This window comes from Xyrauchen texanus, chromosome 25 (assembly GCF_025860055.1).
Source record: "Xyrauchen texanus isolate HMW12.3.18 chromosome 25, RBS_HiC_50CHRs, whole genome shotgun sequence".
Taxonomy (NCBI): Eukaryota; Metazoa; Chordata; class Actinopteri; order Cypriniformes; family Catostomidae; genus Xyrauchen; species Xyrauchen texanus.
In genome coordinates, this window is record NC_068300.1 from 41,767,083 (window position 1) to 41,791,741 (window position 24,659).

Here is a 24,659-nt window from a genome sequence, read left to right on the forward strand (position 1 = left end):
GAGGCGAGGGGGTCTGACATTCGTGCATGCGAGTTTAAGCAGTGTTTCTCAACTGGTCTATTTGGACTGGGTCACGGACAGCAGGGAAAGAACAGTGCTATGGTTCTCCCATTGAAGATATTTTGGCGGTCGCCCAAATGATCGACTATTTAGGACTGTCGAGGCAGATTTAATGATAATCTCGCAAACAGCTGAAGCAGACGTGCAATTTACGGCCTGCGGGCTGGATCAGGCGCTCCACGTGGTTTAATTTGATATTTCAGTTAACTTGCATTGGGACCTAACGTGTCTCCACAAGCATTTAACATGCTCATGGTTGCCAGATAAGAGACGCAACACTCCCAGTTTGAGATTTATACTTGCGCAAATTGGAAATATTCTGCCTAATGTTATACTTATTTTGTGCAATCTGGCAACCGTGCACACGAGTGCGCTTCGTCTCGCTTTCCCCTTTGAACAAACTGAGCTATCTGTAGTGCAATATTCTGCTCAAGGAAAAGTGTTATACGGCAACTCTGTGTCCATTCTTGAGGCTGTTGTGATGTTTGGTGCTACTAATTTTGCAGATAAACCTTCTCAGTGATTAAATATAAAAGTAGATCTCGGCATCATTGACATGCGAGCAAAAGCAAGCCAGAGATAAACAGATACACCTCAGAAAATTGAGTACACAACTATTTCTGGGCTTAAAAGATACAAAAACCAAGTCAATGCAGAACATTGTATCTCAAAAGTAATACAATGTGGCTCCCTTTGCACTACTTAAACCCGATGTGGCCCCTTTACCAAAATAGTTACAAATATTAATAATTACACACATCACCTTTTACGAATTTGTTTCAGGATTTTACATGAGTAAAAGTTACTGTTATATTTTGACAACATTTTATAGTTTCATATGAAATAATCTAAAGGTAGAATCTATTAGACCTAATTTTATATCAACAGTGGCAGTTGTAGTTAAAGTTTCAAGATGTGTTTCAGCTAGTATTTATTTTTCATAAATGCATAAATTTATTATTATTGGGTATTACTATTATTTAAGACTAGCACACTGACCTAACCATGGTAATGAGGAGCCTTTCCTTCTGAGTAATATGTGTATAAATATAATATTAGTTAACAAACAGGATTATAATGGGCTCATATATGTAAATATGCTCTTCAATTTTTAAAAATGGGGAGAAACAACTTCCTGTAGATTTTGACAACAACAAAAATAATGTCACTTGATGCATGACCTTGTACTGGAAAACCATGAACAAAACTATACAACATGAAATGCAACCCAGGATTACAACAACAATGGCGCCACAGATGGCCGCCTCGGTGTGGAGCTCTCCAATTCTTTTGTTGTTTTTGTTTGTTTGTCCTGTGTTTAGCAATCTTTTACCAGTCCGTTTTACCAGAGACGAACTGCTGAACATTCGGCAGCACATACCAGATAATCTTTTCCCGGTTTTTGAATATTCTGACGTTTTGCCGGACATTTTAGTTGGAGGCGCTGCTGTGTTGTTTAGACGCGCTACGAGACGCAGGCGAGGGAGACAAGCTGGCGCGCTGGTTAAACTCCGACAGCACGGCGTTCGAACAGCACTGCCGAGCATTCATCTCGCAAATCTCCGCTCTCTTCCCAACAAAACTGACGAACTACATCTCCTCACACGTACTAATAAGGACTTTTCAAACTCTGCTGCCTTGTGCTTCACTGAAACCTGGCTGAGTGAAGCCATTCCGGATAGCGCATTACATCTGCCGGGCTTCCAGCTGTTCAGAGCGGATCGCATCGCAGAGTTAACGGGGAAAACGAGAGGCGGTGGAACATACTTTTACATCAACGAAAGTTGGTGTACAGATGTAACAACATTAAAGAGGATGTGCTGTCCTAATCTGGAAGCGCTCTTTATTAACTGTAAGCCTTTCTACTCGCTGCGGTTTTCCTCGTTTATTCTGGTGAGTGTTTACATTCCTCCAAACGCGTCTGGGAACACAGCGCTAAAACAGCTGGCTGATCAAATCTCAGACACAGAACAACACCACCCGGACTAAGTTATTATTATTCTTGGGGACTTCAACAAAACAAATCTCACACGCGAACTGCCCAAATACAGACAGCACATTACATTCCCAACCAGAGACAGGACTATATTGGATCACTGCTATACAACAATAAAGGATGCATATCGCTCTGTCCCACGTGCAGCTTTGGGACTCTCTGATCACTGTCTGGTTCATCTTCTCCCGATCTACAGGCAGAAATTAAAATCAACAAAGCCAGTTGTAAGGACTGCAAGGAGATGGACTAATGAAGCAGAGCTGGAACTACAAGCCTGCTTTGACTGCACTGATTGGAGTGTTTTTGAAGCTGCAGCTACAGACCTGGACGAGCTCACAGATACTGTTACATCATACATACATCAGTGGGATATGTGCATCCCTACTAGGACATTTTTATCATTCAACAATGATAAACCATGGTTCATAGGAAAACTCAAGACAGCTTCGTCATGCCAAAGAGGAGGCTTACAGGGTTGGGGATAGAGTCTTTTATAATCAGGCCAGGAACACACTGAATAGGGAAATCAGAGTGGCTAAAAGAAGCTACTCTGAGAAGCTGAAAAACAAGTTTTCAGCTAACGACCCTGCATCAGTGTGGAGTGGCCTGAAACAAATTACTAATTACAGGACTCCCCAACCCTGTGGCGGACCAATGACTGGCTGACGACCTGAATGTGTTCTATTGCAGATTTGAAAGGCCCAATTTCACATCCCACATGCACTTGGACCTTCATTTCACACAACCATTAACACCTCCTGCAACCCCCCTCCTCCCCCTTCCTGCTACACAACCTGCACTCAAGATCTGTGAAGACTATGTGTGCCATGTCTTTTGGAAGCAAAGGTCAAGGAAGGCTCCAGGCCCAGATGGCATCTCACCAGCATGCCTTCGTTCCTGTGCTAACCAACTGGCCCCCATCTTCACTCAGATCTTCAATAGATCACTGGAGTAGTGTGAAGTCCCATGCTGCTTCAAATGCTCAGTTATTATCCCGGTCCCTAAGAAACCTAAAATCACAGGACTTAATGACTACAGACCTGTCGCCCTGACATCTGTGGTCATGAAGTCATTTGAGAGACTGGTGTTGGCCCACCTGAAGGACATCACTGGACCCTTTCTGGACCCCCTTCAATTTGCTTATCAAGCAAACAGGTCTGTGGATGATGCAGTCAACATGGGATTGCATCATGTCCTGCAACATCTGGACAGACCGGGGACATACGCAAGGATCCTTTTTGTGGACTTCAGCTCGGCTTTCAACACAATCATCCCAGATATTCTCTGGAATAAGTTAAACCAACTCCCTGTTCACACCTCTACCTGTCAGTGGATTACCAGCTTTCTGACGGACAGGCAGCAGCAGGTGAGGCAGGGAAAATCAAATTCCACCACTTGTACCATCAGCACTGGGGCCCCCCAGGGATGTGTGCTCTCCCCACTACTCTTCTCCCGGTACACCAATGACTGCACCACCAAGGACCCTTCTGTCAAGCTGCTGAAGTTTGCAGACGACACCACTGTCATCGGCCTCATCCGAGATGATGATGAGTCTGCATACAGAAAGGAGGTTGAACGGCTGGCTGTCTGGTGCATTCAAAACAACCTGGAGCTGAACACGCTCAAAACAGTGGAGATGATTGTGGACTTTAGGAGGAACACCCCAACATTGCCCCCCTCACCATTCTAAACAGCACTGTGGCAGCAGTGGAGTCATTCAGGTTCCTGGGCACTACCATCTCACAGGACCTGAAGTGGGAGATACACATCGACTCCATTGTGAAAAAGGCCCAGCAGAGGTTGTACTTCCTTCGCCAGCTGAGGAAGTTCAACCTGCCACAGGTGCTGCTGAAACAGTTCTACTCAGCAGTCATTGAGTCTGTCCTCTGCACTTCAATAACTGTCTGGTTTGGTGCAGCTACGGAAATCAGACATCAGAAGACTACAAAGGACAGTTCGGTCTGCTGAGAGGATTATTGGTTGCCCCTGCCACCCCTTCAAGAACTATACACTTCCAGAGTGAGGAAAAAGGCTGTAAAAATCACTCTGGACCCCACTCACCCTGCCCACTACCTCTTTGAACTGTTGCCTTCTGGCCGACACTTCAGAGCTCTGAGCACCAGAACCGTCAGGCACAGGAACAGTTTTTTCCCTCAGGCCATCCATCTAATGAACAATTAAATTGCCCCATTGAGCAATAATTATGTGCAATATACAGTTTAATTCTATTTATATTATCCAACACATCCACTTCTGCCATTACTTACATTGCTCTGTACATAATATACTGTTTTTTGTTCTTTATATACAGATTGTATTTGATTTGCACTATGTGTGTGTATGTGGGTATGTATGAAGGTGAGTGTATGTACGTATATGTATAATTATTAGGGCCCAAGCACAAAGTGCGTAGGACCCTATTGTTTTCGTTAGGATTATTATTATTATTATTATTATTATTATTATTAGGGCCCAAGCACAAAGTGCGTAGGACCCTATTGTTTTCGTTAGGATTATTATTATTATTATTATTATTATTAGGGCCCAAGCACAAAGTGCGTAGGACCCTATTGTTTTCGTTAGGATTATTATTATTATTATTATTATTTTTTTTTTTTTTTACGACTTACGGGGCACTTTTGGGGCTCTTAACATGCTCAAAAACTCTTGAAACTTTGCACACGGGTCAGAACCTGCGGTCATTAGGGCCGGCCTGAAGCTGGTACCGGGCGTGGCAGGGGCTGACAGCGCCCCTGGAACAGGGGCCGAAAACTTGGTCTATAACTCAAACACGCTTGCATGTAATAATATGAAACTCGGTACACATATAGATCTCATCGTTTCATATATCCTTCATACTTTCACTTTTTACCCCAGACCAACAGGAAACCGTCTATTTAGGGTTGTTTGAAAAACGCACGCAATGGAATTTGGAATACTCCTCCCAGAGAACTCCACCAATCGCCACCAAACTCGGTCAGCATGATGTCAAGACATTGACCATGAAAAATTGCCGGCAGATTATTGATATCTCCAACGGTTTGGCCGTGGCAAGGAAACGAAATGGCGAGAAACGAGAAACAGTCAGAGTGTTATAACTTCTACATACATTAATTGATCTCGATGAAACTTCAGCGGTGTGTTCGCTGTAAGAGGCCGATCGCATGGATGTGACTATTGTGAGTCAAAGTTATAGCGCCACCAACTGGCAGAAGGAAGTGTGTCACTTTCAAAATGCTTTAAAATCACCCACTTATTGTTACACGATTTACTTCAAACTTTAGGTGTATAATGTAAACACACGGCAGATGTAGACGTGTGAAAGAATTATTGATATCTTAAATACTGCTGTCGCGGCAGCTCTTCAAACTTGAATTTTCTTTTTGATGCCTGGTGCAGGGGCTCAATAGCGCCACCTTCAGACAAAAGTGGGGTATTGGTTTCATACTTTGACCTACAGTCAGATATTTTGGTTTGAATGTGGAACACATTGCACAAGAACTTTGAAGCTCAAAAAAGCACATAAATGAAGCTTAAACAGCAAGGAAGTGTGTTATAACTTCTGCATACATTACTTGATCTCGATGAAACTTAAGCAGTTTCTTCACTTGAAGAGGCCGGTCGCGTGGATGTGACTATTGTGAGTCAAAGTTATAGCGCCACCAACTGGCAGAAGGAAGTGTGTCACATTCAAATGCTTTCAAATGCTTTGAATTCACCCCCTTATGTCTCAATTGAACAAACAGTTGATAAAGAAATCGGTATCAATATATTGAATTATGAATTATTTCACTGATCAACTGTGATGTCCGGTTAAGATGAAAATAAACTATTACTCTGTCTAAGCGATTATCTTTCTGAAACACGTCACAAAAACTTACAGAAACGGATAACACAAACATGACGTTGGAAATATACACTTATCAGTATAGTTATATTAAACTTGTCTATTTCAGTTATAAAGCTGTCTCAGTATGTAATTTCTCCTTTAATTCTATAATATAACCACTAGATGGAGGTCTAAGCACATTTTCTGTATTCTCGTTGTTTTAACGTAAGAAGAACACTTGTACGTGTTGACTGTTGAGAACGGTGTTTGGAGATTTTAAAAGACGCGGACCAGACGGAAAAACAAGACATACTGCATCATTGCGTTCAATATTTTAACGAGGGCCACTGCGTACGCTGTACACGGTGTAAGCATCAGCTTGAGGACTCTTCAAAATGTATATAGGTCTCAGTTCTGGATGGAGTTATTTGCAGACCTTAGAGATGCTGGATACTTCAACGGGAGTCGTGAGCGTCATTGCTTTGGTGATACAATAAAAAAATACTCTACAAAAAAAAAAAAATAAAAAAAAAAACAGGGTTTCCACGGGGTCTTAAAAAGTCTTAAAAAGTCTAAAATTTCAAAATCACAATTTAAGGCCTTAAAAAGTCTTAAATTTGCTGAAGTATTGTGTTCTAGGTCTTAAATAATTTTTAACAGGTCTTAATTTTCCTACGTCCATGTAAATCTCATTTAAATGCTCCACAGCGCTTTGGAATGTTTCTTTTTTACTTCCGTGGTGTTGTAGTTTCTTATTTCGCTAGTCCAAATATAATTCGCTGTATTATGACTACAAAATAGACCAACATGCAACATTCAGCTTTGAGCTTTCGTGTTATTGGCGCGAGTCTCTCGGATACAACAGAAAGACGTTAAACGGATTTTATTCAGCTATGAGGAAGTGCAAGTTTAGCGATACTTGGCTTGAAAAATCTGAATTTCGTGCTTGGTTAAACCCAGTTGCAAATAACGCATTTGAAGCCTACTGCTTATGCAAGAAAGCTATTAAATTGGGAATGTTGGGTGTACGGGCGCTGGAGTCTCATTCAAAAAGTGAAAAATATCTAACTGCTGTCAAGGGTCTCCAGCAAACTACAGCCATTACGCGCTTTGGAATAGCGGATGATGACTAATTTCCAAAATCACGGGACCGTTCGTGCTGATGTTCGACGAAAGTCTTCATCGCACCACCAAAACGAAACAGCTGGACCTGCACGTACGTTTTTCGTCTGCTGCGAATGGGTCGAGACTGCAATAAATAAAAATAAAAAGGAATAGGCTACAATGAATGATCTATGGCAGGGCTAGTATAATGGTGGCCCCCAGATCATCTTTATCTGACCCTCCAACAGTTTGTTTTTATTTTTAAAAACCCTCACAATCTGATATCAAAGTGCCCTCTCAGCAAAGGTTTAGCGCGTTCATAGGCAACCGCATTCATCGGTGAGTTTAACAACGCTCATTGTGGCGTACAACACCATTCATCGGTGAGTTTAACAACGCTCAACTGCAGGTAAAGCAGCACTCAGAGGTGAGTTCAACCAAAACAACGCTAAACTGCATGTGGCTAATGTTTACACTCAGGGTACATTACGGCATGTTTTCCATAACGTTACGACGTTCTCAATATAATTCATAATCACACGTTTATAATGAACAACGCGTTATGGTTATTGTGTTATTAAAAACTGTGTACGCAGGTGTTACAGTTAACATGGTAACACTAAGTTACACCTGGTTTACTTGTATGTTACTGATTAAGAAGTTATGTAAAAAAACAGTTATAACTGCATGAAGATGAATGGTAACACAATACTGGCAAAATACTGTTTACATCTTGCAAATGCATATGATTCAAGACTACAATTCCCCAGAACGGAGGGAGGGGCGGGGTGACCAAACCTCATTATCATTTAAAGTCATATGCACTGAAACGGCGTGCTGAAAACGGAGCTGTTTTTGAGCAGTTAAAATTTGTGTTTTCTTAAAACACTAATGCGAATTTTTAATAAAAGTATATTACAAAGTTTTCATTTAGACCCTAAAGATTCATATTAACTTGTACAAAAATGGCATTATATGACCCCTTTAAGGTTACAAATACACACACACACACACTCCATCATTGCAATCTTGACATTGCAGCCTGTTCATTATAGCCGCAATAAAATATAATAATAAAATAGTAAACCTACCATATAAAAATTACTCTGTTTAAATAGTCAGTAGTACAATTCGTATCATTCACAGTAAGCACCGCTCCACTGTGATGTTTCCAAGCATATTTTTGCGCATGCAAAGAGGATGATTTTCTACGTCGGTATTGGAGCGTGAGTAAAGTACAAAGCCTATAATAACTGGCAGAAGGCAGTAAGAGAAACAGGAAGTCTGTTATAACTTCTGCATACATTAATTGATCTCGACGAAACTTCAGCAGTGTGTTCGCTGTAAGAGGCCGATCGCATGGATGTTGCTATTGTGAGTCAGTTATAGCGCCACCAACTGGCAGAAGGAAGTGTGTCACTTTCAAAATGCTTTTAAATCACCCCCTTATGTCTCAAGTGAACAAACAGACCAACAGAAAGTCAGATATTTTGGTTTGAATGTGGATTTCTTGGAATTTGTCAGCTGCTCATCGCTGCTCGCAGCTTTAATTTATATTGTATTCTTTTTTGTTTTTTGTTTCATTACCTATGTCTTGCTGCTGTTTTTGGTATTGTTTGTATTGTTGTACACTGGAAGCTCCTGTCACCAAGACAAATTCCTTGTATGTGTAAGCATACTTGGCAATAAAGCTGATTCTGATTCTGATTAAATACAGGTTATTTTTAATCTATGGCAGGTCGACACTTGATTTCAAATGTAAAATCTGTCCTGAAGCAAAACCAGTTGAGAACCACTGAGTTAAAGGTACAGACAGGAGCAGTCTGGCCTCACTGTCACAAACCTACAGTACATGTTAACTGTAAATAATGATAGGACATTACTTCAAAAGCTCACACAGCTGATGTTATTTTTCATTTAGTAGTTCATTTAACATGTAAACTAACATGCTTTATATAACATGTTATAAGTTACATGCTATTTTTTATCATGTTTATAATTCTGTTAGATTTCTTATTTTTTATCTATTTACTTTATAGACTTTTTTTTTACACATACTTCAATAAAATAAATGGTTTCAATTATAATAAAGTGTTTGCTCAAAAATAAATAAATAACTCCTGTTTTCACTGATAATAGTTGTGTAATACCGTGATATTTTCTGAGACGGTTATCATACCGTGAAAATCTCATACCGTTGCAACCCTACTAAATACCACTGTTTTTCATTAAATGAACACAAGGAAGAATGATATTGAAATAGCTTCATTTAAGTGCATCAATATACAACAATACATGGTATCATCATTGGATGAAGTTATTCAGTGAAAGAGACTGTTTGAACTGATTGATGGAAATTAAAAGAACTTACCAAATCAACAAGGGAGGGTTGCAAAACTAGTATAATGAGCAAATAAACCATGCATGAATATATTTGCTGTATTTACAATGTTTAATTTAATGCCCAGCCTTAATTATGAAAACCTGAAAAGTAATTAGGATTATAAATATAGTGATATTGCTTAACTGTGTTGTAGGGCTGCAACTAACACTTATTTTGATAAACAATTAATCTAACGATTATTCGACTTTTCTGCAATTAATGCGGCAATTAATCATTAGCTCTTAACCGTTTATTCAGTTTGTGCCCCGACTTGTCACATTAAACATGCTTACTAACAATAAAGAGGAAAAAATATTAAAAAAATACCTCTAATTGATCTCAAATTTTAATTCAGAGAATTAAAGGGAAAAAATATATTAAGTTTAATTAACTAAAGTAATTATTTGCAAAAAATCCGATTATCAAGTGTTTTGTCTGGTTTTCCATTTTAAATAGTCAAAATCCTTAAAACAAGAAACATTTACTTGAGAAGCAAAGTTTATTTGTATAAAAGTGTATTTTTTCACTTGTTTATAATTCTGTAAGTGCCGTCAAGACAAAATATACTTCTATTCAAGATCTATTCTCTAAAAGTATAAATATCTTATATGCTGCTTCTCGGGTGAATGCAACTTTTTTATAGGATTTTTTGATATTTTAAATTATTTGTATTTTTAATATTATATTCAACATTCTCAGATATTTTTTCTTCTGCAGTATAGCTGCTAAGAAAATGTATGTTGTTTTATAGGATTAATAGATATTTATATTGGAAAACAAGCCAAAACAAAAACAAATCAAAAACGGATTTTGTTGCCGTGCATAATTGGGTGAAGACTACCCTCTCTCACCTTTTTGTTCAATTAAAGGCATCTTTAACTCACAAATATACAAATTCTCTCTTATTAATAAAGCTGCGTAATTGCCAATTTTCTTCACGATAAGAAATACACAGTGACATATATACTGTATTATGATTCAGTAAGTCGTGAGCCATCACATTATAATCTAGCTGCAGCAAGCACGCGCTCCAGGAATGACTGTCCCCGTGCACAACAGCGGATGTATTTTCAATCTTTCCCCCTTAGATCAGGACATTCACAAAAGGGGCGCAGACCGCACTGAGAAATGCCAGTTTCTGACTTTTGTAGTTATTTACGTGACCGGCTTCCTTATTATTTGAACTTTAATAAAGCTATAACGCCTTAAAGATGTAATGCCAGGGTGTTTCCTTTAAAGATGCTCAACATGCAAGTTTTACACCAACTCCACAACAAGAGTGCTTCTGTATTTGCTTATTTTGTATTTTTGCATTATAATACCTTCATACTTTGCGATCTACATCACCTGAAGCTGTGAATGTTTTGAGTGCATCTGGACTTTGAGCTGTGTAATTCTTCCACTCCTAAATCAGGCGCGAACTGCATTGCTGCTCTTGCGCATCATCATTAGAGTTTCATATAATCTCATGTTACGTTAAATCAGATCAAACAACTATTCAACCAAAAAAAAATTGTAGACAATTTTTTTTATTATTGACGTTGTCTATAACTGCTCTACTGTGTTGTTTTTATTTTTTTTATTGTTTTCATAGAGTTTGAAGCTGCCAGGAAGAGAGCAAAGAAAGCCAAGCAGGCATTTGAGCAGATAAAGAAGGAGAGATTTGATCGTTTCAATGCCTGTTTCGAGTCTGTGGCCACCAACATCGATGAGATCTATAAATCTCTGTCCCGCAACAGCAGTGCTCAGGTACTTCAACACTTAACACATTCTCTTAGAAACATTTCATATCGATCTTTCCACTGATGATGATCAACACTTTGATGTTTGTTTTATCAGGCGTTCCTGGGACCCGAGAACCCAGAGGAACCGTATCTGGATGGCATCAACTATAACTGTGTGGCTCCAGGCAAACGCTTCAGGCCGATGGATAATCTGTCTGGAGGAGAGAAGACTGTGGCTGCTCTGGCTCTGCTCTTCGCCATTCACAGGTATCTACAGCAGCACACCTTGTAATTCATTACAGTCTGATCCTGACTGACATGTATCTCTCATTTGTACAGTTATAAACCTGCTCCATTCTTTGTGCTGGATGAGATTGATGCTGCGTTGGACAACACCAACATCGGCAAGGTGTGTTTATTACAGCCAATCTAAAGAAAACAGACCACACGGTATTACATCATCTTGCACCCACGGGGCATATAAAAAATTGTGGAGAAAAAAAGTCAATGAAAAATGTGTCGCACATTTTTGCTCCCAAACAATTTAATAAGCTAATTAAATTGATTTACCCAGGAAAACAATATGTCCAATAAAATAACATGTGATACATGATTTATTTTCAGATTGTGTTGGTTTGTTCTGGTATGGATATATACAGTATTAATTGTATTTGTTCAGGTCTTAAAGGACTTGAAAAGCCTTAAATTAGATTTTTTTAAATGTTTAGTAACCCTGTTTAAGCTTACACAGATATACTAACATTTGTGTGTGGTGTGTGTGTGTGTGTGTGTGTGTGTAGGTGGCAAACTACATCAAGGATCAGTCTGTGCAGAACTTCCAGGCCATTGTGATTTCTCTGAAAGAGGAGTTTTACACTAAAGCAGACTCTCTCATTGGAGTCTATCCTGAGGTCAGTATTAATCTCGTTATTGAAATTACTCAAGGTGAAAAAGACATGATATTAATCAAAAAAAATTGTAAAACATACTGTTGATGAAAATATGAGCCGGTTATTGACCCGATGTTAATAAGCTCACTCAAACACATCTATTATATGAGTTTAATCAGCATCTTAATATCCCCCAACATAAACGTTTTATTACAAGTTGCATCTTTACATATAAAAAAAAACACATGGACAGGTAAATTTGAACTAAAGCCACGTCCACATTAATACATTTAAATTTGAAAACTCAGTTTTCATTTTCCTAAAATCATCGTTTTCCAAATTATGTGCTAATGGACAGCGTTTCCAAAAGTCAGTTTTCAGTGGAGGAAGATGCCATTCTAGTGTGGATGACAGGCAGTTTTCTCAAGTTATGTTAATAAATCTTTAATAGATTTGATATTAGGTCTGCGTGATATGACAATATATATTGCAGTGATAATCAGAGCATGTGAGCGAAGCGGAGCGGTGTGACGCTCAGCTCAATATTCCGCTCTATGCACGTGCGCTCTACTCAGTCGCTCGCGTCCCAAGCGAACGCTCCACTGATGAATCGCTCACCGGTAAAACAAATCCCGCTCAGATCCCGCTCAGACATAAAATGTCTCTGTTGGCTACTTGCTTTCTGTTTGTACTTTGTAATGAATATCTGGAATACATGTATAAATTACAGTAGCTAGGATTGTAAATAGAAGTTATTTCGGGGTGATTCTGAATAAAAGTCTGTTCTTTTTATTCATTTAAATGCATTAAATTAACTTAATTATAAAACATGTCTAGCCCTTTGGCAAACTTGCCTATTAAATGCAATAACTGAAAAGGTATATTTGATTTTCGTTATTTTATTTCCGTGAACATAACTGCAGTTGTAAAACAGGCATAAAACGCACACGCGCACACACACAAACAAGATGAAATGCATGTAGAACTTCACAAAACACATCTGGACTATCATGCTCATAAAAGCACACACAGGTGAAATGCACTTAACAACATCTTATCAAAGCACACCTGGATGATTTACTGGCATTAGTAAAAGAAACGCGCGTTCTAAAGTTTAAATATAACTGCGGGTAATTGCGGTCTATTTAAAAACGTCTCAATCTTTACATCACTTTAGAATTTACTTTTAGAAACATTAGCTTGGACAAAGTATTAGGTTTCAGGCTCATGCGGTGTGCCGGGACAGTAATCCAGCGGCGGAAAACACACGCTCAGAACTGGGGAGTCTGGGGACGCAGGAGAGGAAAAAAAATTATTTATCTCCCTTTGATTGGTAGCAGTTTTTTCTGTAAAAACTAATTTATGTACATTATAATAGCGTACAGTACATTTTCTGTTGCCTAGGCCTACATCTAAATTATAGGCCTACCTAATTATTCGGGTCAGTTTTTTTTTATTTAAATTTAACAAGTGGTTCAATAACTTCTGTCTAATTTCAACTTAAAAATAGGCTACATCAACTACAATTATGTAGGCTAATTCATATTGTGAGTTGGCTATAGGTTATTTTTAGTTGCACTGATATGATGATTGCATAACGAATTAACAATTCGTTCCAACCTGACGTCAGCATGTTTTAATAATTAATTTCCTAATTTTATTTAAATCGTACAAAATTAACAATATAATATTTCGATCCATGGTTTAGTAAATCGTGACCACGTTGTAATAATTTGTTTCCTTGTTTTAATAAAACGAGAGTAGCCTACGAATTAGTTCAACATGGCCACGATTTACTAAACCAGGGAACGATTTAAGAATTTGTAGATACGAATTTAATTCGTGGCCACCCTAAATGAGAGAACGAATTCTTAATTCATGGGAAGTTGGGAACGAAATGTTAATGTGTATATTACAATATATTTTTGTCTGCATGTCATGAGAGGGGCTCAGTACAACAGCCTACTTTACCCATTTATCTATTAATTTATTTTCGAATGGTATAGGCTATAGCTCACCTTTTGCTGCACTACCATGTTTGCGTAGCACATCCTCGTGCTTTCTGGCAATGTGACGCTTTATATTCCAATATGAATCTTTGCTAACTCTCACAGTCTCTCCACACTCCCTTTCAATTTCTCCTCCCTGCTCGTTCTTAACTGTGATTTTTACTGTGCATTTATGCATAAGGCTCGCAACTTCCTTAAAACAATATTTGAACTCCATAACCAACCCACTATTGCTTTAGCTAATTCACCGATTCTCGAACTAGCAAATCACAATAGGGCATTCCGGGTAGAGCGAGCGGCGCTGAGCGGACGGAGCGAGCGGAGCGGAATCTTCAGAAAGGCGCTCTCCGCTCAGGAGGAAGTATTACCGCTCCGCTCCCCACTACGCTTACGCTCCGCTACGCTCACATGCTCTGGTGATAATATAAATTGTCAATCAATAGAGATTTTGCTATGTTGTGTATTTCGCGATATGTACATTTCCATGTGGGTGAGGTGGGTTTATCTATCAATGGGAATGGCTTCACGTGAGACAGAATTTAAAAAACATGGACAGGGTTTTTATGGCATAAACCAAATATCCAGTGGCTGCCCAAGCAAATTCAGTGACATTCAGCACTTCATAAGCACTTAACATGCTTCTCATCTGTCTCTGGAGCACACAAGTCCAGCAGGCTTCCCAATATTTACAAAAGGGCACACAGCAGGATCATTCATGCTACTCTAACATTTTTGACCCAGGAAAAACCCTGAAAAAGCATCTCCACAGAACGAGACGACTTCCAAACAAGTAAAAAAAAAAGACGAGCTCTTTATTCAAACAGGTGTGTCACATATGTTGTGTAGGTCTGATTAATCACTCATTACTTTTTTGGGTAGTTATTCGTGATTAATCACAGATTTGGAAAGTGCTTAAATTTGACACCATATATACTTATTTTCCTGTCAAAATGCATTTATTTCCATTTAAAGGGATGAAAAAAAAAACTATATGTAACAATGCTTGGACATTTTCCAAACAAAGCCTTCCACAGTATAAAGACAGAAATGCACTGAAATATCACCAATTCAGGTAACAATAAACGTTTCCCCATAGTCTAACTGGGAGGTTGGCTTATTGGAAAAATGTGTCCCCATAGTGTATTCATTCATATTTTGATTCATTCATATATCTATATTCATAATTTTACATTTAAAATATTCATCTCATAACATTATTTACGCATTTGCAGCTTCTGTGTAAATGCATTTGTTCCTGCTCTGTGAAAATACACCTATTGCCACTTCAGATGCAGCTTCTGTACCACCTTTGCTGTGTAAAGTTGGCTTTAATCTGCATAGGTTTAGTATTCATTAAAATGGGCATTAAATATCTTAAACTCATCCACCAATATTAATCTGCCTGTAGACTGTGACCATCCACTTTCCTACAGCAGTCGTGAAGATGCGTTCATGATTCACATCAGAGCGTCAATGCCAGTGTCCAGCACTGCTTTGAACTCTACAGAAAAAGCGGGTTGATGGTTAAGATGACGTGGTAATTAAAATGTGCTTTACATCAGCTGAAAATATTTTATTTCTATCACAAGTCCCATCTGGGCTTGTTTCGTGCATCACATAAAAGTCTAATCTAAATTTAGCATTATCGTAAGAATGATTTAAAACCAAGTTGTTTATACAGTGAGGAAAATAAGTATTTGAACACCCTGCTATTTTGCAAGTTCTCCCACTTAGAAATCATGGAGGGGTCTGAAATTGTCATCGTAGGTGCATGTCCACTGTGAGAGACATAATCTAAAAAAAAAAATCCAGAAATCACAATGTATGATTTTTTAACTATTTATTTGTATGATACAGCTGCAAATAAGTATTTGAACACCTGAGAAAATCAATGTTAATATTTGGTACAGTAGCCTTTGTTTGCAATTACAGAGGTCAAACGTTTCCTGTAGTTTTTCACCAGGTTTGCACACACTGCAGGAGGGATTTTGGCCCACTCCTCCACACAGATCTTCTCTAGATCAGTCAGGTTTCTGGGCTGTCGCTGAGAAACACGGAGTTTGAGCTCCCTCCAAAGATTCTCTATTGGGTTTAGGTCTGGAGACTGGCTAGGCCACGCCAGAACCTTGATATGCTTCTTACAGAGCCACTCCTTGGTTATCCTGGCTGTGTGCTTCGGGTCATTGTCATGTTGGAAGACCCAGCCTCGACCCATCTTCAATGCTCTAACTGAGGGAAGGAGGTTGTTCCCCAAATTCTCGCAATACATGGCCCTGGTCATCCTCTCCTTAATACAGTGCAGTCAGCCCTGTCCCATGTGCAGAAAAACACCCCCAAAGCATGATGCTACCACCCCCATGCTTCACAGTAGGGATGGTGTTCTTGGGATGGTACTCATCATTCTTCTTCCTCCAAACACGGTTAGTGGAATTATGACCAAAAAGTTCTATTTTGGTCTCATCTGACCACATGACTTTCTCCCATGACTCCTCTGGATCATCCAAATGGTCATTGGCAAACTTAAGACGGGCCTTGACATGTGCTGGTTTAAGCAGGGGAACCTTCCGTGCCATGCATGATTTCAAACCATGACGTCTTAGTGTATTACCAACAGTAACCTTGGAAGCGGTGGTCCCAGCTCTTTTCAGGTCATTGACCAGCTCCTCCCGTGTAGTTCTGGGCTGATTTCTCACCTTTCTTAGGATCATTGAGTCCCCACGAGGTGAGATCTTGCATGGAGCCCCAGTCCGAGGGAGATTGACAGTCATGTTTAGCTTCTTCCATTTTCTAATGATTGCTCCAACAGTGGACCTTTTTTCACCAAGCTGCTTGGCAATTTCCCGTAGCCCTTTCCAGCCTTGTGGAGGTGTACAATTTTGTCTCTAGTGTCTTTGGACAGCTCTTTGGTCTTGGCCATGTTAGTAGTTGGATTCTTACTGATTGTATGGGGTGGACAGGTGTCTTTATGCAGCTAACGACCTCAAACAGGTGCATCTAATTTAGGATAATAAATGGAGTGGAGGTGGACATTTTAAAGGCAGACTAACAGGTCTTTGAGGGTCAGAATTCTAGCTGATAGACAGGTGTTCAAATAATTATTTGCAGCTGTATCAAAAAAATAATTAGATAAAAAATCATACATTGTGATTTCTGGATTTTTTTTTTAGATTATGTCTCTCACAGTGGACATGCACCTACGATGACAATTTCAGACCCCTCCATGATTTCTAAGTGGGAGAACTTGCAAAATAGCAGGGTGTTCAAATACTTATTTTCCTCACTGTATATATATATATATATATATATATATATATATATATATATATATATACACACACTCACCTAAAGGATTATTAGGAACACCAAACTAATACTGTGTTTGACCCCTTTCAGCCTTCAGATCTGCCTTAATTCTACGTGGCATTGATTCAACAAGGTGCTGAAAGCATTCTTTAGAAATGTTGGCCCATATTGATAGGATAGCATCTTGCAGTTGATGGAGATTTGTGGGATGCACATCCAGGGCACGAAGCTCCGTTCCACCACATCCCAAAGATGCTCTATTGGGTTGAGATCTGGTGACTGTGGGGGCCATTTTAGTACAGTGAACTCATTGTCATGTTCAAGAAACCAATTTGAAATGATTCGAGCTTTGTGACATGGTGCATTATCCTGCTGGAAGTAGCCATCAGAGGATGGGTACATGGTGGCCATAAAGGGATGGACATGGTCAGAAACAATGCTCAGGTAGGCCGTGGCATTTAAACGATGCCCAATTGGCACTAAGGGGCCTAAAGTGTGCCAGGAAAACATCCCCCACACCATTACACCACCACCACCAGCCTTCACAGTGGTAACAAGGCATGATGGATCCATGTTCTCATTCTGTTTACGCCAAATTCTGACTCTACCATCTGAATGTCTCAACAGAAATCGAGACTCATCAGACCAGGCAACATTTTTTCAGTCTTCAACTGTCCAATTTTGGTGAGCTCTTGCAAATTGTAGCCTCTTTTTCCTATTTGTAGTGGAGATGAGTGGTACCCGGTGGGGTCTTCTGCTGTTGTAGCCCATCCGCCTCAAGGCTGTGCGTGTTGTGGCTTCACAAATGCTTTGCTGCATACCTCGGTTGTAGCGAGTGGTTATTTCAGGCAAAGTTGCTCTTCTATCAGCTTGAATCAGTCGGCCCATTCTCCTCTGACCTCTAGCATCAACAAGGCATTTTCAGCCCACAGGACTGCCGCATACTGGATGTTTTTCCCTTTTCACACCATTCTTTGTAAACCCTAGAAATGGTTGTGCGTGAAAATCCCAGTAACTGAGCAGATTGTGAAATACTCAGACCGGCCCGTCTGGCACCAACAACCATGCCACGCTCAAAATTGCTTAAATCACCTTTCTTTCCCATTCTGACATTCAGTTTGGAGTTCAGGAGATTGTCTTGACCAGGACCACACCCCTAAATGCATTGAAGCAACTGCCATGTGATTGGTTGATTAGATAATTGCATTAATGAGAAATTGAACAGGTGTTCCTAATAATCCTTTAGGTGAGTGTATATTAGAGCTGTCAATTGATTAAAATGTTTTAATCAAATTAATTACGTGGTGTCCCTATTAATTAATCACATATACAGATATTTGCTGAGAAAGCCCCTCATATGACAGTAATTCAATATATAATGATTAGGGCTGAGATAAACGATTAATCTAGCGATTATTTTTTCGATGCATCGATTAATCTAACGATTCATTTTTTCCCAGTCCGAATCGATTTCGATTATCTCCCATTAATTGACTAATAGCAATTTATACATGTTGATTTACATATCTGCATGAAAAAAACATGAATTCCATAACATTGCAATATATGTTTATTGCTCTCAAAATTCCAAAATAAAAGACTATACAAGTGCAAAGTAATGCATTCTTAGTCAGAGGTAGCATTCAATCTTGAAAATACACAGGCTAGCTTACTGAAAAAAAGTGCATCTTGTAATTCTTCTTTCAGAATAAAATAACAACTTGATGTCTAGCATTCAGTAAAAAAATAAAAAGGTCACCCAAAATACTTTAGAGCAATTGAAAAAATACTGTAACCAATGTAAACTTGAGGGCTTTAAGCTAATACAGAGAGTGCTTTTCCAACAAAAAATAAATAAAAATGAACAGTGACAGTGGGAGCCAGCAGCCTGTCATGACGTCCTTCCTGAACCAACAGAATTTAACATTTATGTTGAAAACACATAGTCCTAGCTTACTGAAAAAAGTGCATCTTTTAATTCTTCATTCACATAAAAATAACAACAACATATAGTAATACACTCTGCCACTCACCTTTTTCTTAAACTCAAAATTCAAAAATAAAATTCAAGTAAAAGTGTACAAGAGCAAAATAATGCATTCTGATGTCTAGCGTTCAATAAAAAAAAATAAAAAGGTCACCCAGCCACCCTTTCTTAGAGCTATTGAAAGAATACAGTAACTATTGTAAACTTGGGGGCTTTAAGCTAATACAGAAAGTTATTTTCCAACAAAAAATAAAAGTAAACATTCAGAATTCAACATTTATGTTGAACATAGGGCTAGCTTACTGAAAAAAAGCATCTTCATTCACATGCAAATAACAACTTACACTCTGACACTTTCCTTTCACCTTAAGAATACTGTGTGTGTGCGCGTGTGTGTACCGGGTGGCGCCTCTTCAGGTGCTGGTGCATTGCCGTGGTGCTAGAATGGAAGGCCATCTCCATTTTGCAAAGATGACATATCATGGAATTGTTTCCTTTTTAAATGAAAGAATTCCCATACTTTAGAGGAACGAGTGTGTGCCGCCTTGCACTTCTGATAGTCTGAGGAGCCACTCGTGTTGCTACTACTCTCCGGCGCCACCATCTTTGTTTTGGGTCTGACGAATCGACGCGCATATTTTGTCGCTTTGTCCCAACCCTAATAATGATGAAATTATACATGGTTATCTTTAAATATAGAAAAATTATATATATAATATTCAGATAATTACAATGCATTACATTCCTGTTGCAGAAGAGTTAATCATTGATAAGACAATACAAAAAGCGGCTTTAGAATACAATGTATTGTTTGCAACCATATTATTGAACATAATCCAATAATTGGCATACAGTTCACAGCAATCCATTTCACAAGTGAATTTGTCAATCAGTTGGAGATTTATTATGAGGACTTGTTTAAGGACCGTCAGTTTACACTTGCGTCAGACATGCTTGTGTAGCGTCTCAGGTGCGTTGCGTCATAAACACAAAATTTGTGTTTTTAACGCAAGAACGTAATGCATGTTTGTATTGTGCTGTCTGATGGATGGTTGTTTTCTTCACTGTATTTTTTTTATGCGTTAATTCAGTGCGATTTAATTTTTTTACAAATTAGTACTGAATTAACACGTTAAAATAATGTATGCAATTAATCGTAATGCCACCGGACCATAATAAGGAAGATTCCTGAGAAACGCAGCTTGTAGTTCCACCTGTTTACTCCAGAGGGCAGTAATTGAAATTTCAGCTGTGTGGCAATGCACAGTTTATACAGTGAAGAAAACAACCATCCAGCAGTTAAATCGACAATCCTAATATATATATATATATATATGTGTACTTGAACTATTGACAAGTTCCAAATAAAGACAAAATTATATAAGAGTAACTTTAGAAGTATTTAATTCACTGACTGAATTATGCAAATATAGGCAGTACTAGGGATGTCACGATGTGAATTTGTTTATGTTATGATTATTGTCTGATAAAAAAATCACAATTTCACGATTTTTACTATTATCTGCAAATGTACCTTTTATGCAACAATAAAAACCTCCACAAACATATCACAACTTAAGTTTTATTGCAGCATTCATTAGGACATGCAGTTAACACATATATATATATATATATATATATATATATATTCCTACTTTTAACTAAAAACAAGTTGAAAACAAGCAAGTAAAGTACTTGTATTTATGTTTTTGCAATTTTCTCTATCTGCCCCCTCTCTGACACCAAAACATGTACTGTATTTTTTCAACAAAACAGTATGTATACCCTTTCAATAAATAACCAAAAAAAAACTACTTTAACTTCACGCTAGGGGAAGTATTTGGAGGCATCGCATTCACAATATAAAGCTGAACCCCTTCTCTTTTAAACTTAAAATAAACAACTCTTTGGATTTAGATTCAATTTAGTGTTTGACTGTACTTACAGGTAAGTAGTACACTACATATAATATTTACTGAGTTCGTAAAATGATTACCTTCATCTGGGCATGAATATATCTGGATGGTGATCCCTCAGATGCTGGAACATTTTAGATGTTTTCACAGCTTTTGCTGGCACTTTTCGTCTGCACATTTTGCATACTGGATACCCGTCTTCAACAACTTGTGTAATTTTTTTAGATAGACAAAATGCTCCTAAATAGCTCATTTAATTTGCTTCTTCGGTGGATACAAGTACGGGAGATCATATTGTTCCGTCATGTTTTCATTTTGAGAGTTTCACGTGCGCTGAAAGTTCACGTTCTGCATGCGCCCCACCTTACATAGACAATCATCTCGTGAACTCCGTTACCATAGTAACAGCCTCACAGACCAGCCAGGCAGAGGGAAGGACACATGTGCGGTGCAAGTAGTTAGACCAAAGCCGAAAGACTCATTTTCAGTACATTTTCTTTTTTTTATATAGACAACATGATTGTTTTTTCCGTTTTTTAGCCGTAGCTTCCAAATTCTTACATTTCAATAATCGTGACAATTTTAATCACGATTAATTGTGAAATCAGGTGATCACGAGCGACATCCCTTGGCAGTACAATATGGTTATTTATTGTTAGCCAATTTTTATTGATTTTGCAAAAAAGATATTACTCTATCGTGATATATTTAATAATCGGGATATGAAATTACTCGTATCATGATATGAGATTTTTCACTATAACTCATATTTGATATATATTTAAAAATGTGATGTTTCTACATTTTTTAAGTGTTTGAATGTAAAAGCTTGGTCTTAGTTATATACATGCTTGTCATTTTGCACATTATCATCAATTAAAATGTTATTTTAGTCAGCTAAAATTATATGTCATTCATTTAATGAATATAAAATGTTGACTGAATTTAAAGGACATTTTTGTCAACAATAAAAAATTTACAACATAACTCACGGTCTCTCTGTCTCATCAACAGCAAGGAGACTGCGTCATCAGTAAGGTCCTGACATTTGACCTCTCTCAGTATCCGGACGCCAACCCCAATCCCAACGAGTGAACAGCACATCACTTTCCCAACAATTTGCATTATGTATCTTTCGCTCTGTTAGCTTAGCTTTATTTCTAATATTTACTCATTCCAATCTAATACTGCTTTTGTTAGAGAAATTCCATGAACATTATGTTATAAAGGTATTTACTGTTTTATTGAGTAGTCCAAATCATAAGTGCTTAACATTATGTGCTTTGTCATTATGATCAATCTGTTGAAACTATAGAATAGTCAGACTTTTCTAACATGTTTTAACTTGACATCATTTCCTTTAGGAGAGGGATTTCAGTAAATGTTATTCAGTGATGACACGCATGCAGAAGTGTGATATTTTTGTTGATTGGCAGTTTATCACCACTTTTTAGTTTATGGCTTGCTGTTGAACTCCTTTTCAGTGTATTGTCTTCATTTTCTCAAGTAAAATAAACCTTTTTTTCAGTATTGTTTGATTGTACATGATTTGTCTTGGCCATGAAAGTCGCCTCTTAACCTTTGTGGTTGTAAGGTTTGAAATGTACACATTTTGGCAGAAGCTTTTATCCAAAAGTGACTGTGCATTCATGGTATTGTACATTATATCAGTTTGTGTCTATCTTGGGAATCGAACCTGTGGTCTTGGCATTGTTTGCACCATGCTCTTCCATTTATGCTACAGGAAGCTTTTCTATTCTATAACTTTATAATATTTTGAAATCTCTCACTGGTTGCTGTAATATTTCAGGATAATATTCCATTTAACATCATGTTACCCACTAATTGGTACTTGGAATAACATGACCAGCTGAATACTATTTGCTTAATCTCGTTAACCGTCCTGATTAAAGTAACTATGACTGACTATGAATACTACATTTCTACAATGTCATCTTAAACTGAAAACTATTGATTTTAAATGATGCTGCATCCAAACCAATAGGTGTCAGTGTAAGTCCAAGATGACACAAAGACAAAAGTTACTGAGTGCACATTTTTTTTTAATTATTATTTTCATGTGTACCTCTGTTTCTGTCACCGCTGAGGAGTCAACGAGTCATTGTCAGGAAGAAATGAATGCAGAGTGAGAGATGTTTTGAATTAATTGGCGCTTTATTCATGAAACATTAGCAAGACAAGTGTGTGTGTGTGCATTCTAACTTAAACTGTCCCATTGAGTTGAATGGAATAATTGACATAATCGTTTTTCTAATGGTTTACACAAATTTGTTCTGCTCATGTTTCATGAATAAGGCTCTGAGTGGAAAAACAAAACTTCTCAATAAAAAAAGTGAGTACTTTTACATTAAGTAATGAGAAGTGTAATCCGATCACAATTTTGATATATCATTTGTTGTTGGATTACCTTTTTGTGTGACTCACCAATGATTATACATCTGTGAAATTATAGTATATTTTTCAATATTCTAGTATGTTTTTATATCAAAGTACTTCTATGAGTTCCCTGGCCTTTGTGTGACCCAGGAGAGAGCATATGAGGTTATTAAAAGTGTTGATGCTGCAAAAACCACAAAGAGCACCCAGCTGTAACACAATAATGAGGCTATGGACCATGAAACACAGCTGAAGATTGCGAGTAAAAGCAACCAGTGGTCAAAGTAATTAAAAAGATATACTAAAGCCAGGTTTCTACCAGTAAAACTATATCAAAAGGCTTTGTGAGAGAATGGTGGCGAATAGTATTCATTGGTGGCAAAAATAACGACGGGGCGTAGAAATGAGGTAATGCCAGATAACAAACTGTATAGAAGATGAGGTTTTGGACTAAGACAGTCAGAACGGACAGCTGGTCTCAGGTTTATTGGTTGCTCAGTAAACTTCTACTTTTGACATAGAACCCTGGACTCAAAGAGTTTTCTTGCAAAAAGATAGATTCTTCAACAATTTTCCACAACAAAATCTGTATATTTTATAAGCAGCACAAGTATATTTAATATGCCATCAACTTTAACCTTTTACTTTCTATCTATTCGCATGTGGCATCAGTAAAGTTGCTTGTAAAAGTACACTTTATTAGATAATTTATTCATCTGGATGGTTTCAAATGAACAGATTGGACTGAGTCATGCTCAAAACTATTCCCCAAAAGCAGCATTTTACGATGATGGTGCATGGCGACACTATACCGAATAGCTCCAACACAAGGGGCAGTTCAAATTTAAAACAGTGGAACAATTTAAGGAGGTGTTTGTCCACTTCAAACACATTCAGACATTGGACTCGTTGTGCCACAGCAGCGGAGTGCTGCATAATCAAACAAGAGTTTACAATTTGGCAGTTACATGAGGATTTAAAAGGGAAATAACAGCACAATCGGATAAGATGAAAAAGTGAATGCATGAACATGCACGAGAAATTCACAAAAATAAATCTGT

At 38.1% G+C, this 24,659-nt stretch overlaps 1 protein-coding gene across 1 annotated transcript in view; it reads left to right on the forward strand.

The window, feature by feature from the left end:
- smc1al (structural maintenance of chromosomes 1A, like) overlaps window positions 1–22,731 on the forward strand; it is a 98,022-nt gene extending 75,291 nt beyond the window's left edge. The window contains exons 22-26 of the mRNA XM_052091689.1: window positions 10,967–11,121; window positions 11,212–11,363; window positions 11,436–11,505; window positions 11,897–12,007; window positions 22,216–22,731. Of these exons, the coding sequence (XP_051947649.1) occupies window positions 10,967–11,121; window positions 11,212–11,363; window positions 11,436–11,505; window positions 11,897–12,007; window positions 22,216–22,296 (569 nt within the window). The 3' untranslated portion in view covers window positions 22,297–22,731. The remainder of the gene's footprint in view (window positions 1–10,966; window positions 11,122–11,211; window positions 11,364–11,435; window positions 11,506–11,896; window positions 12,008–22,215) is intronic.
- Window positions 22,732–24,659: the final 1,928 nt, after the last annotated feature.